The sequence below is a fragment of the Microtus pennsylvanicus genome, chromosome 3, assembly GCF_037038515.1.
Source record: "Microtus pennsylvanicus isolate mMicPen1 chromosome 3, mMicPen1.hap1, whole genome shotgun sequence".
NCBI classification, from domain to species: domain Eukaryota; kingdom Metazoa; phylum Chordata; class Mammalia; order Rodentia; family Cricetidae; genus Microtus; species Microtus pennsylvanicus.
The window spans coordinates 53,940,242-53,954,548 of NC_134581.1; the positions used below are offsets into that span (position 1 = coordinate 53,940,242).

At 38.6% G+C, this 14,307-nt stretch overlaps 1 protein-coding gene across 7 annotated transcripts in view; it reads left to right on the forward strand.

The window, feature by feature from the left end:
* Window positions 1-14,307, forward strand: part of Usp3 (ubiquitin specific peptidase 3) — a 77,178-nt gene that overhangs the window by 21,433 nt on the left and 41,438 nt on the right. For 5 of the 7 annotated variants that reach the window (XM_075965428.1, XM_075965432.1, XM_075965431.1 and 2 more), the window contains 2 exons: window positions 3,495-3,555; window positions 7,896-8,027. The exons of 1 other annotated variant lie outside the window; for it this stretch is intronic. In XM_075965428.1, coding sequence (XP_075821543.1) covers window positions 3,495-3,555; window positions 7,896-8,027 — 193 coding nt within the window. The remainder of the gene's footprint in view (window positions 1-3,494; window positions 3,556-7,895; window positions 8,028-14,307) is intronic. One more of the 7 variants, XM_075965433.1, reaches the window with a different exon arrangement.

Genomic DNA, 14,307 nt, shown 5'->3' on the forward strand with positions numbered 1-14,307 from the left:
CCCTCCACCCAGCTAGCTTTACACCCGAAATAACAACACACAAATTGTATTCTTTTAAACACTGCCTGGCCTGGTAGTTCTAGCTTCTTATTGGCTAATTTTTACATCTTGATTAACCCATTTCTATTAATGTGTGTAGCATGATGAGGTAGTGGCTTACAGGGAAGATTCTGGCCTACGTCCATCTTGGGTCAGAGCTTCATTGCGTCTCTCCAGAGAGGAGAGGCATGGCTATTGCCTCACTTCCTCCCAGCATTCTGTTCTGTTTACTCCGCCTACCTAATTTTCTGTCCTATCAAAGGGCCAAGGCAGTTTCTTTATTAACCAGTGAAATCAACACAAAACAGAAGACCCTCCCACATCAATGAATGATGCTCCTTATCCTTAAATTTTAAGAGGACAGTACTTTTACTTTGGATTTTATATGGAATGCGTGCACATGCTTCAATATTAAATACTTTGATTATATTTTTACAAATCCATAGTTAAAATATTCAGGTTTTTATTTACTACTAATGTTTAAAAATTATGTCTGCTAGTGTAAATTTAGAGTGTCAATATTTTTAAATTTAGAACATTAAATTTGTTATGAGAGAAATGTAATTTTGAAACACTGCAGACAGTATAGTTGAGAGTGAGAGCAGGTTCCTATGTCTCCATTCCCCACACTGTGTTTTTTTTTGGGGGGGTGGGGAGGATGGGGTTTTTTGAGACAGGGTTTTTTGTATAGCCTTAGCTGTTCTTGAGCTTCCTCTGTAGACTAGACTGGTCTCAAGCACAGAGATCCATCTGCCTCTGCTTCCCCAGTGCTGGGATGAAAGGCGTGTGCCACTGCCTATATTATATAACTGTTTCTAACATTACTGTCTGTCTGTCCAGACTTTAAAATGATTTCTTTGCAGGTGCAGACACAGAAGCATGTAGCCTTTAAAATTATTTTTATTTTATGTGCATTGGTGTTTTTCAGCAGGAAATGGGAAGTTACAGAGAGTTATGAGCAACCATGTGGGTGCTGGGGATAGAACTTGGGACCTCTGGAAGAACAAACAGCCAGTGCTCTCTTAACCACTGAGCCATCTCCCCAGCCCCAGAAGTTAAGCCCCATATAGTTAAGGTGTCTTTTAAAAACAGAAGTGAAGCCAAATGATGTGATACTTTGGCACAGTTCCAGCTACTCTGGAGGCTGAGCAGGAGAATAAGCCCAGGGAGGGTTCTAGACTAATTTGGACAGCACAATGAGATACTGTCTACAAACACAAAATAAGGGTCAGCAACCCAAAAACATGGCTTTCCTACTGTGGTGACTTAAGCCTGTAAGTCAGATACTTTGGAAGATGAGTCAAGAGGATTGAGAATTTGGGGCCAGCATGAGTGAATAACTAAGAAGCAAGACATGGAAAAATAGCATGTTTTAGACCTACTTCTCAGTACCGTATGAACCCGAGTTTCTGCTAGCTCCACAAATTAACAAAATGTGTAACTTCCTCATGCCTCTTTTTTGAGTATAGTTCCTACCTTCTGGGATTGTAAAGGGTTAAATGAGGTGATAGTCATGAAAGTTATAATAGTTTTTGGCACCATAATAACAATGGGTGCTATAGAAACATTAGATCACTATAAATGAACTTTATTTTGAAGAAGGGTATTGTTAGGGTTACTAAAATTTTTAGAATGTTTCAGGTTTAAGATTGTGTATGGGGGTAAAGCTCTGTGTTTCCCAGTTGCATCAGTGTTTGTGGTAGTTTGAATAGTGATTTTAAGTACTTCTCACCCCCTCCACAGCCCTCCTGCTGTAGTGAGGTGCTGTTACTTATAGGCAGTGAGGTAGAATGCTTGCCTCAGATGATGGAAGGTAGAAAAAACATCTGAAAATCATTGGGCTTCGAAAATGATACTATAGTAGCACTTATTCTTTGGTTAAACCTCTTGTTTCCCTTAGATTAACAATAATTTCTCTTTTAAAAAGAGGTTGGCAGACCCATGAAACAAATACTACTATTGCTTTATGAAATTTTGTGTTTTCATGCTGTATAAAATATTTGTATTATTTTAATAAATAAGAAAATCATCAGAGAAGGTTTATTTATGTTTATGTAATATGTTTGTTGTGCACCCATGTGCATGCCTGGTGCTCTTGGAAGCCAGAAGAGAGTGTTGGATCCCCTAAAACTAGTTACAGATCACTATGAGATGCCATGTGGGTGCTGGGAACTGAGTCCTCTGCAGGAGCAGTGGGTACTCTTATCTACTGAGCCATCTCTCCAGTCCTTGTTTAAGCCTTTTAAGAAGATGACGTAGAAAGTAAAATTGGAAGGTTTTATTTATGAAGGAGGTGATGTGAGTGCATTTCCCCCTAGTTCTAGCCCACTTTACAAATGTTAGGTTTTGGAGGGCATGTTAGTTACTCTCTGCTCTCCATCTCACAGTGAAGACATTCATGGTTTTCTCCTCGTCTCTGGTCATGATGGGAGAGCCAAAACTAGAACCTAAGTATCTAGGGCTCACCTTTATGAATTTTTTTTTTAATGAGACAGGGTTTCTCTGTGTAGCCCTGACTGTCCTGGAACTTGATCTGTAAACCAGGCTGTCCTCAAACTCACAGAGATCTGCCTGCCTCGGGCTTTGAGTATCGGAATTAAAGGCGTGCATCACCACTGTCCAACTGGTAAGATCTTAACATGAAGTAAGCTTTCATGTTATGACCTGTTCCATTCTTAAAGTGATTGAGAGTTAAATTTTTATTATTACATGTTGGACTTTTGGGTAATTGAATGAGGAAATGAAAAACATGTTTTTGAAATGAGTTGCTGGGAATCAAACACAGGACTCAGCATGTTAGGCAAATGTCCTATTGCTGAATCATAACAGCCCACCAAAAAAGTATAATCAACACTTCAAAACTGTAACACTTTTAAACTTAAACTTTAAATTTAAAATTCTAACTTCATAGCTGTCACACTTCAATGAAAATAATCGTCTTACATACACCATCATCAAGAACATTTCATTTGTCATGCTTTCTGCAAAATACTTTTAGAGAACTAGGGTTAGTCTTAACTGTGACGTAAGGTTATTCCTCTTAACTATTTATAGCTGCATATGTCCTAAATGGCAAAGATATGTGATTAAAAGAGACTTAAAAAAAAGAAAAAAGTACCAGATGCTTTTAATGGGAAACCAGCCTATTAACCTTTTGTGATACTGCAAAAGAGAATAAGTAATAAAGGGAACATGTGTACGTATGTTTAATTTGTGGCTAGGCCATTTTAGTTGAATCAGTTAAAATGTACAACATCATGGGTGTTCATTTAAATTCTTTCTGATACAATTTTAGGTAGACAGTCGTCTGTGTAAGCTCACTCCTCAGGTGTGATTCCTGACCTCAAAACACCTGCGCAACGGTGTCATTTATAATCTAAGGATACCACTAGGAATTGGGGAACAATGGGAAATAACACAATCCAAATGCTGTGTTGTGTTTTTCTTTTTATTAGTGTGCAGGTCCAACAAAAGCCCTTGGGTCTGCTTGACTTGTTCAAGTGTCCACTGTGGAAGGTACGTAACATATTTATTATTTATTACCCTACTTGCCTTAAAAAATTTGCCTGAAAGCTTTATATTAAAGTGTATTTAATACTTTTGTCAATCATAGCATGCTATTTTGTGGTGCTCTCAGGTTGAACACTTTGTTGTCTGATACAGAAAGGGAAAATCTAGGAGGATTTTATGCTTTTATGCAGAATTAATATTTGGTGATTTAGACAACCTACTAGTAATGTTTGCTTGAGAAAATCAAATAAGGACACTTAAATCTTGAAACAAAAGTTTAGCAAATGATTTTTTTAAAATCTTGTTAGTGGGGTAAGATTTAAGCCCACTTCAAAGTAGTTACTTGATTCCCGTGTTTTCATTAGGTCAGTGTAATCAGCATGAAGCCAGTCTTGTTCCACTTGTTATCTGCCCTGTCTACTTTTTTTATTTACTTGAATCAAATTCCAGATAGATTTTTCTGGGGAAGAAAATCCTAAGAAGAATGAAATATTTACAGATGATGGAATTACATTTGGAAGTGGCCTGTGTATTACTTACTCCTGCCTGAGATATACCAAATATTTCACTTAAATAGTTTGCCTCTGAGATGGGATGTGACTCAGTTAGTAGAGCACTTTGTTGGTATGAATGAAACCCTGGGTTCTGTTCTCAGCACTGCACAACACTTAGTGTGGTAGTTATTTCTGTGCTCCAGCTCTCATGAGGTAGAGGCAGGAGGATCAAAAGTTTTAAGATTATCCTTGGTCATGATCAGTCTGGATTATAGGCTATCCTTAGTTCCATAAGACCCTGTTTAAAAATCAAACCAAACTGAAATAACATTTTGCTTTCATGTAGATTCAGTAGCTCCCATTTCAGTCCTAAGTATGTCTTTCCAATTGTTGGCTTCAAAATGCCATTACTCAGGTGGATCTCTGTGAGTTTGAGGCCAGCCTGGGCTACAAGGGCTAGTTTCAGGACAGGCTCCAAAGCTACAGAGAAACCCTGTCTCAAAAAAGCAAACAAAATGCCATTACTTAGATATTTCAATAACTATTTCTAACTGTAACACAAGGACATTTCTCCTGCCATTAGCTTTAGAAATCATCTGGTCTGAGAGGCTCATGCCTGAATTCTAACAACATGGGAGGAGGACTGCTGTGAATGTGAGTTCTAAGACAGTCTAAAGTAAAGGGTGAGATTTTTGAGCCTGACAGTGGTGGCGCACACCTTTAATCCCAGCATTTGGGAGGCAGAGGCAGGTCGATCTCTGTGAGTTTGAGACCAGCCTGGTCTACAGAGCTAGTTCCAGGACCCTGTCTTGAAAAAACAAAACCAAAACCAAACAAACATACAAAAAGAAATCTTTCAAAAAATAAAGCAAACAAAATCCAACTAACCACCCCTCCCAAGAAAGAAAGAAAAAGGTGTGCGTGGGGAGGGGGAAGGTCTACTTTGAATATCTTTCAGTAGTTGCAATCAGCTAAATCATAGGGATTTAAGTTGTATTTATTTGGGATATTTCCCTATTGTTACTTTAAATCCTCATTGCATGAAGAAAACATTTTTGTTGTTCAAATATCTTGATTTTTCTCATTGAGTGCTGGAATTGTATCCTTCCCATGAACACTTATGAGTACCTTTGGAAAAATGCTGTGTATCTTAATTGTGACTGCTGTGGTTTCAAAATCTCCAGGATCTGGGAAGTCTGAAAATGCTTTGTACAGATAATTTTTTTAAAAGATAAGTAGAAGCACTTAGATTCTGCACTGAAGAGGTGTGTTCCTCTCCTAGCCTGAGAGGTGAGGACGATAATACAGTGATACGACTCCTCTAGATGGAGCAGAGTGTGCCCTGTCTAAATGTGGACGGTCGTATGCCAGTGGAAAGAGCAGGATATTTTGAGGGGGAAAAAAGGGAAAGATTAATGTTCTTGACAAATAGAAAGCAACAAACAGTTCTCTGGACTTTGGAAAAGTAAGTTGAAATTTTCTAGACTCTGCATGGTGGATTATTTGTAATCAAAGGCAATTTCAAGTTTAGATTTTTTTTTATTTTATTTTTTTTTTTTTAGTTTTGGATACGGGGTTTCTCTGTGTGTAGCCCTGGCTGTCCTGGAACTTGCTCTGTAGCCTCGAACTCACAGAGATCCACCTGCCTCTGCCTTCCGAGTGCTGGGATTAAAGGTGTGCTCCACCATCACCCACCTTGGAAGTACTTATTTTTATGTAATCTAGCTTTATACTGTTAACTTCTGACTAGTGTGTTTCAGAAATTGCCAAAACATTGCTAATTTTAATGTCATCCCTCAATAATTATACTTTTATCACTGACCTTTATAGGGACATTTAATTTTACTTCTTTTATCAAAATTTCTAGTTAGTAAATCGGGCTTCACTGTGATATCTTCATGCACAGATGTCAGTCTCCTTTATTTTCAGTCACACAGGAACAGTTTAAATATAGAGGACATTTGGAAACCACAGTATTATAACCGAAGATCATCTCTGTGTGTACTGTGTAGAGAGGATCAGTTTCCAAAACCCTGCAGTGCTTATGCCATTCATTGTTGTTGTTGTGAAGGCATTCTTCATTGCTGTTCTTCATGGTGTGCGCTAGAAAGATAGCGTATGAAGGAGGTTACTGAGCTCACACAGGCAGAGTTTACCTTTTCAGTTAAACAGCAAGTGCTCCTAGCGTGCAACACACTGCTATCAGTAGTGCTTCATGGGCCCAGTCTCTAAGTTATTGGTTTATTATTCTGAGTAAACAGTAGTTAAATGTATAAGGGAACTGCTAGTGAAGTAACCACACACACTCACTTTGAGTCAGGATTATTTAATATAATTGCCCAATACTCCATATGATACATATACTGTAACCTCCATGCACAGGTGAGAAAACAAAGTGCAGAAAGGTTACTTACTGACTTCTGTGGCTAGTGTGTGAAAGGCCTGACTTTGAAAGGCTAGTTTCTAATCATGTACCCTTAATTGTTATTTTACTTTAAAACTAAATCTACTTCTGGAGACAGAGGATCTATGGTTTTAAAGTCTAGGGGGAAAAGGTATAAAAAAAGTATGATTGAATTCTGAATTGAGGTTAAGGGTATAAGCTTTCCTGGAATGTAGAGAAGGCTGTATTTGAGCCTACTACATACTACCACTCTCCGACCCCAAGGTAAGTGCAGCTCCCTGAGCAACTGTGGCACCTTACAGAAAAAACTGCCAGCTTGCTTAGTCTTTTTATTTTGGTGCCAGTGATCCAACATTTGTTTCACCACTTGAGGTTTTAAGTAATTCCTGTCTTCTGCAGACTGGTTGTTTTCAAAGAACTGGGATGTTTTGTGTCCTAAGGGTTTTCTAGTAGAGGTCAGGGACAGTATTCCACAGTCTAGGAAAACTGTAGATGCATTTGGGTGCAGCATGCATATGGATGTTTACTTTGTTACAGTTCTGCTGTAATACAATGATTTATGAGGGCTGGCGAGATGGCTTAGTTGGTAAAGGCACTTGCCACCAAGCCTGATCCCCCCTGGGTAGATCCACTTGGTAAGAAGGGAACCTTCTCTCAGGGATCATATTCTGGTTTCTGCTTGTGCACCATGGCATGGAACCTCCCCCATCAATAAACACAATAAAACATGGTTTATTAAGCTTGAGTTGACTGAGTGATGATGGTGCACACCTTTAATCCCAGCACTCGGGAGGCAGAGGAATATGGATTTCTGTGAGTTTGAGACCACCCTCATCTACAGAATGAGTTTTAGGGCAGCCAGGGGTACACAGAGAAACCCTGTTATCAAGAAACAAACACAAACAAACAAAACTCCTAGAGAGCCATAAAACTGGTAGGATTACAACCAACTGTTGGCTGTTTGTTCACATGGAGAAATTTGTTTTTCTGAACGTAAGTTGATTTTTGTTTTGTTTGGATTGTTCTAAACAAATGCGTTTCTATGAGTATCACTGATGAGGCCTTCAGAGGAAAGGTCCCATATCCAGGAGAGCAGAAACTGCCTTACTGACTTTCACATTGTAGGCGCAACTCCAGCATATGGCCCTGTGAAAGGAGGTTGATTAGTTTTGTCTACAGAGTTTATTTACTTATTTTTTTTTATAATAACTCAAGCTGGGTGTTAGGATTTTTTTTAAAAAAAAAAATCCTAAGAAGAAGAAAAAGCTATAGAGAAAGCATCAACATAGAAGTTAATAGTGTAATGCAAATAGTAGTTAAATAAATAATTCACCACGATTCATTTCTTCAAGAGTTCTCATTTTAATTTGGTTAACAATTTCATCATCTTTTACTACTTTTAAAAGCAATATTTAAATTAAAATAAAAATTTCATTTGACTTTGTAAGGTATGTGAACGGCCATGCAAAAAAACATTATGAAGATGCACAGATAACCTTGCCCAACCATAAGAGGTCAGAAAAGCAAGAGAAAGCTCAGCATACAGTGTGTATGGATTGCAGTAGCTACAGCACATACTGGTAAGTTGATATTTTCTGGAGATGGTATTGTCTTAACAAATGTGTTCTTCTAAGTCAAGTTTCTTTGTTTGAAAGATTGTTTTGATAGTCTTCCTTATCTCATTGTGGTTCTCTTCTACTCCCTGAGAGATAAATGTCAATAATTTAGTGTTACCAACTCAGCATTTCAGGCTGTTTTCCCCTGTAAAGTATCTTACACTTTCAGAGGAGGTTGGAGATACCCATGCCAGGTGGTGTATGCCAGTATTCCTAGCATTCTTCAGGCTGAGCAAGATTCTGAGCTACAAAGCTAGATCCTGTGTCCAAAAAGTATAGTTTGGGAGCCTTGCTGTATCCTTGTAATATAATGTGCATTTCATGTAAATGGTAGTAAAGTCATGTCAGTTTTTTGTGGCTACTTAGGAATGAGTTATTCAGGCTGCAAGTAATGTTCAGCAATTTCCTTCCCGTGCAGTATATGGAGAGGAGCTGGAATTTGCAGTTTTAACTTGTATGTGAAGCAGTTTTTTTTTACCTGATCATAAATTATGATGAACAGTTTTTTAGTTGTTTTACTTTCAATTCTTAGAGTTGCTGACTTTGTGAGGGGGCATTTAGAAGACCCTTCCAGTCTTATTTGTATTTACTAAATATTCCTTGAATGTTACATGAATGCAGTATTGATCAGAAATGGATATTTAAAGTCCAAATATCCTCGTTTGTTGACTTGCTTTTGGTGAGGGGTTTGAGACAGGATTTTGCTGTGTGACCCAGGCTGGCTCTTCCCTCAGCCTCCTGAGTGCTGAGTTTCTGTCACCACACTTGTTTCCAGGGGTTTCTCCGAGACCCACACTTTCTGTTGAAGGGCATGCTGTCTGTAACTAACTGTAGGAAGACGTCCAGCAAAAGGAAGAAAATTAGACTAGTGCTTTTCCATGCCTTTTAATGTTTTACAGGTTTAGCATAGTTAAAATTTGACTATTGAACATGTCTGTTCAAGGTTTAACAAGTACTCTTTGGTACTTGAATGATAGAGCGGTGGGGAGAAGAAGCTTAGAGATGGGTGCAGATTCAGTAATAGTGTTTTCTGAGACCCAGGACAGTGTGGAATATTCCTTCCTACCACAACTAAGCATTAGCCAGGTTGCTGCTGGTGCTTGAACCTGGCCAGGCCTTATAGAAGACTCTACCCCAAGTCATATCCTAGCCCTCCATTAATCCCTGCCCCTTTTTATATATCAGAATGGCACAGCTTCTTGGCTTATAGAATCATGTATTCTGTGTTTATAACCACTGCTTTAGTGACAGCAGAAATTCAGGTCATTCTTGAATGTCTTATCTCCCCATCACAGTCATAGGTCATATCAACCAGTGTGGTGAAGGTGCTGACAGCATTCACTCTTGATTCCAGTTAGCAGTGTGCATGGGATGCTCAAAAGGGAGCTTTGTCAATACAGTTGGATCTGTATGCTGTAAAAAGCTTGCTGGTGATTTTCTTGCTATTGGTAAAATTCTGAGGAAATGGCAAATCTTTGAGGAAATTTCAAGGATCAGCTTAATGGGTTGAAATTATTTTCATAGGCCTCTATAAGAACATCTATTATATATTTTATTGGCTTTGCATTTTTGTTAGCTTGACATTGGAGTTTAATTTCTTTTACATTACTGTAGCATGCAAAGGTAGTAGGCATCATTTCATGGCCAAATTGAATTAGAAAATCTTGAACCTTGGTGGAGAATGCACCCGGGAGTGGCAGAAGCTTTTTGGCCAATCGCCAGTCTTTTGTGTGCGGTTGAACAGAGCTGTAAGTGTGTAGATACCCAGAGCTTCAGAAATGCAGGAAGGAAGCTGCAGCTGGAGGGGTCACATTAGCTGCATTTGTAGGCTTGAGAACAAAATGCCAGGGAACCACACTGCAAATTACACTGACATGTAAATCCCCCAAAGGAATTGGTGATTGATGTGAGTTCATGAAGCTTTGGTTTGAATTAGTTTTTTCCCCCCATACTTTAACTGTTAGAGAGAAACAGATTTCTCCGAGTAGGGGTATTGTGTCATTTCTCAATGTTGTTTAGGAAGTTCCTTGTACATTAGGTTTCCAATGGCTAGAATGAATGATAATGTTCAAAGGTAAAAATACTTGAATATTGGATTGTTAAGCATTTTGACTTCAGCTCTTCTTCCACTTCCCCTAGTAGCTTACCCAGATTGAACCTAGCTCAGGATCGCACATGCTCAGCAAACACTACTGATTTGTGTCCCAGTCTCTTTTTATTTTTATTTTTTATTAATTTGAGACAAAGTTTTGCTAAAATATGCAGGCTGTCCTTGATCTTGGTCAATAGGAGCCCAGGATTTATCCTCTCAAATGCTGGGATTACAGGTGTGAGCCACTACACCCAATTTTGTGAAGCCCTCCCCACTCCTTTATGGTTGGTGTTATAAGGTATTCTGAGGCTAACAGTTGTTATTGCCTGTGTGTATTCATGTGTGTGCACTTACATGTCATTCCATAGTTGTTCAGATGTCATTGCCTACGTGCCATAACCTTGGTGTTTGGAGACAGGATCTCTGGGATTTACGTTAGACAACACTGTCTGCCCAGAGGTTCAAGGGGTCTCCTGTCTGCTTCCCCAGGGCTGGGGTTACAGATATCCCAGCTTTTACATGGGTATTGGAGATAACACAGGTCCTTGGAATATGTTCTTTGCCAACTGCACCATTTTCCCAACCCCTGCTTACAGTCTTTGTCTTTGTTTTCTTTTTCCAAGAGTCTTGCTCTGCCCCTTCCTTGCATATAAAGTTATCACTGAAAATTCCTTTTTCCTAACTCCATTTACAGGGGATAATCTCTACTGAACTCTAGGTTCCAGGACACTAGTCATTTCCTGTTCCATGTCAGTCGTTTATAAATCTCCTTGGAGACTACAGACGCCACCTCTTCGATCTTTCTGTTTTCCTCTTTGTCTTATGCAGACTAAGCAGTGTATGTTTGAATGACGAAGGACTGGGGCAGGAGCTCAGTACTGAAACACTTGCCAAGTGTGGAAAGCCTAGTTCAGTCTCTAGTACTGGGGTGGAGAAGATTTGGTTAGCAGTCTTTTTTTTTTTTGGTTAATATTTATTTATTTATTTATTTAGTGTACAATATTCTGTCTATGTGTATGCCTGAAGGCCAGAAGAGGGCACCAGACCCCATTACAGATGGTTGTGAACCACCATGTGGTTGCTGGGAATTGAACTCAGGACCTTTGGAAGAGCAGGCAATGCTCTTAACTTCCAGCCCCGGTTAGCTGTCTTTTAAAAGGGGAAAGGATGTATCAAATCTGCAATATTGTGTCCTTTGGTCATCATAAAGGGCTGAAGGCGCATGACAGAAGGCAAACACTTTCCCTTCTGCGGATAGGCAGGGGCCCCCTTTTAATTCTGATGTTAGCAGAGCCTCCAGAGAGAAGGCATATACGGTAATCCTAACATAAGCAGAGGAGAGAAAGCGTATACACTAATTCTGATAGAAGAGAGCCTACAAAGGGAAGGCATATACGGTAAAAGTTGTGGTTTGGCATAAGCCCACTCCCTCAGAAAATCCAGCTGACATGAAACAGATAAAGGATGATTTCAGTAGTGAAAATCTTCCCAAAATTTTTATATAAAGACCAATCTTCAGTTTATTGATCATCCTGTTCCCTTTCTGATACAAATGGAATTATATGTGGTATACGTTACTGCAGTTGAAAAGAAACACAAATTGAAATTAGTTTTATGTAAATAGACATATGATGGCAATAGATTAAAAATACCAAATAGCCGGGCGATGGTGGCGCACGCCTTTAATCCCAGCACTCGGGAGGCAGAGGCAGGCGGATCTCTGTGAGTTCGAGACCAGCCTGGTCTACAGAGCTAGTTCCAGGACAGGCTCCAAAGCCACAGAGAAACCCTGTCTTTTTTTTAAAAAAAAGAAAGAAAGAAAAAAAAAATACCAAATAATTCGTTGATATCTGACTTAGTCAGCTTTAATCCTTGTGAGCAGTAGCCGAATGAGAATGGATTACGAAAAAAATATTAAAATTACTAGAATGTCTTTTTACCAAAAGCATCCCTTCAAACTAATATGAAATATGAACCCATTCATGTCTAAAACTGCTTGTATTTCAGATTAATTTTATTTTTATGTTATTATTAAAAAATAAAAAAATTATTGTCACATAAACTCTTTAAATAAAGATTTGATCTTTCCCCCCCTTTTTGGTATTTTGAGACAGTTTCTCTGTGTAGCCCTGGCTATCCTGGAACTCACTCAGTGAACCTTGAACTCAAAGAGATCCACCTGCCTCTGTCTCCTGAGTGATGGGGATTAAAGGCATGTGCCGTCACTGCCCAGGTTGGCTGGTTTCTCCCCCTCATCCCTCTCCTCCCCTCCCCTTGAAGGTAGGGTCTAGCTTTGTGGTCAAGGCTGGCCCCAAACCCGTGCTTTGTTCCTGAGTATTGGGATTGCTTCTCCTCTCCTGCCTCAGATTCCCTCCTTTTCCCTGAAGGATGGGGAGGGGTGGCAGGGTCTCTTCACTGTGTTGTCTAAGCTGGCCTGGACTCCTGGGCTCAGGCCGTCCTTCTGAGTAATGGAGATCGTAGCATAGACAGAAGCTGTCGGTGTTTTAAGGAATGGAAAGCAGGGAGAGATTTACTTCAAAATTGTGTTTTGAAGTTTAAAAAGAAACTTTGTAATAGAAGCGACCTCAAATCATGAAAGACTTCTTTAATAAGCCAGTGCTTATCTGATTTTAGCAGAGGACGGGTATTTTATCTGAGTGTACTCTCTTCATTTTCATAATTGGAAATTTGAGGCTAAGACAGTAGAATTTAATAAAAGAATTTAAATATACTCTTGATTTCTAAAGACTTTCTTTTGAATTTTAACTTCAAGTTTGAAATATGTAGTAGAATGTCAGCTTGCATTTTCTTCAGTATCTGTCATTTATAATAAAGTGTTTGGTTCTACTTGTAAATATCAAAATGTTATGCATTTGAATGAAAAAGAGGTGCTTTCTGAATCCTAGCTACTTTCCTTTGTGGTATTTAACATGCTTTTTATGAAGTGTTTGCTCCTTCACCATTGGTTAACAAAGTTGCTTCCTTTGCATAATGGTTCCTTCTTGTTTCAGATGAATAAAGAATCGCTTCATTAGGTATATTTACTTAGTTAATCAAGAATTTGATGTGAAACCTTATGGCATTAGTAACTTCCAAAATACCATCAACAGCAGTGGTGAAACAAGCAAATGCTGTGTGGAGAACATTAAAGTTAAGACAGAGGTGGACATTGTCTCTGGTTTTGGGTATGGCATGTGTGTTATTCAGTATAGTAGCAATTGGGAAGTTATATGTCATGAGTATAATTGAGAAATTCAGTACTTTGTTTTAATTTATTTTACTAAGAAGAATTTAAGTAGCCCCGTGTGGCTAGGTTAGTACTGGATAATTTAGTCTCAGCATATCTGAATTTAAACTAACTAAATTAATTTTAATTTAGTTAAAAAATTTTAAGGAAGAAATCTGATAGAAGGTCCAGAAAGAAACCAATTTCAAAGTAATCTTTGTTAATTAAAATAATTGCAAATAGAGCTGGGCAGTGGTGGTGCACACCTTTAATCCCAGCACTCAGGAGGCAGACACAGGTGGACTCTGTGAGTTCGAGACCAGCCTGGTCTACAGAGTAACCCTGTCTCAAAAAACAGAAAACAAAACAAAATAATGGCAAATAACTGTGCCTTAAAAATAAACTCAGTAGTATATTTTAATAGTTAAATATTTAGTAAGTGAGTTAATTCCACTTGTCAGCCAACATTCATTTTCAAAGAAGCTTCAGATTATTTTATCTTAAAAGCAAAAAAAATGTATTTTATAAGTATTGAAAACCAACCCTCATTTTAATAAAACTGCTGTTACTAAATATATTCTCTAATTTTAAAAAAATCAGGTTTAATTCATACATATATGTATGTGTCTGAGTGTATGTCACGTGTGTGCAGATGCCTGTGGAGATCAGAAGAGGGACGGCATTGGATTCCCCTAGAGCTGGAGTTAGAAGTGGTTTGTGAGCCCATCTCCCATGGGTGCTGGGAACTGAATTTGCTTCCTCAGGAAGAGCTGTCCTTCCAGCTCTCCAAATATGATTTGTAAATATTATTTTTCATTTTAATATTCAATTTACCTAATTTTTCTTGTTTTGCTTTTGTTGTTGTTTTCCCTTTTCTACTAAATGATGAGCCTTTCTCCTTACTAAAAGATAGTGTGTTGCGCGGA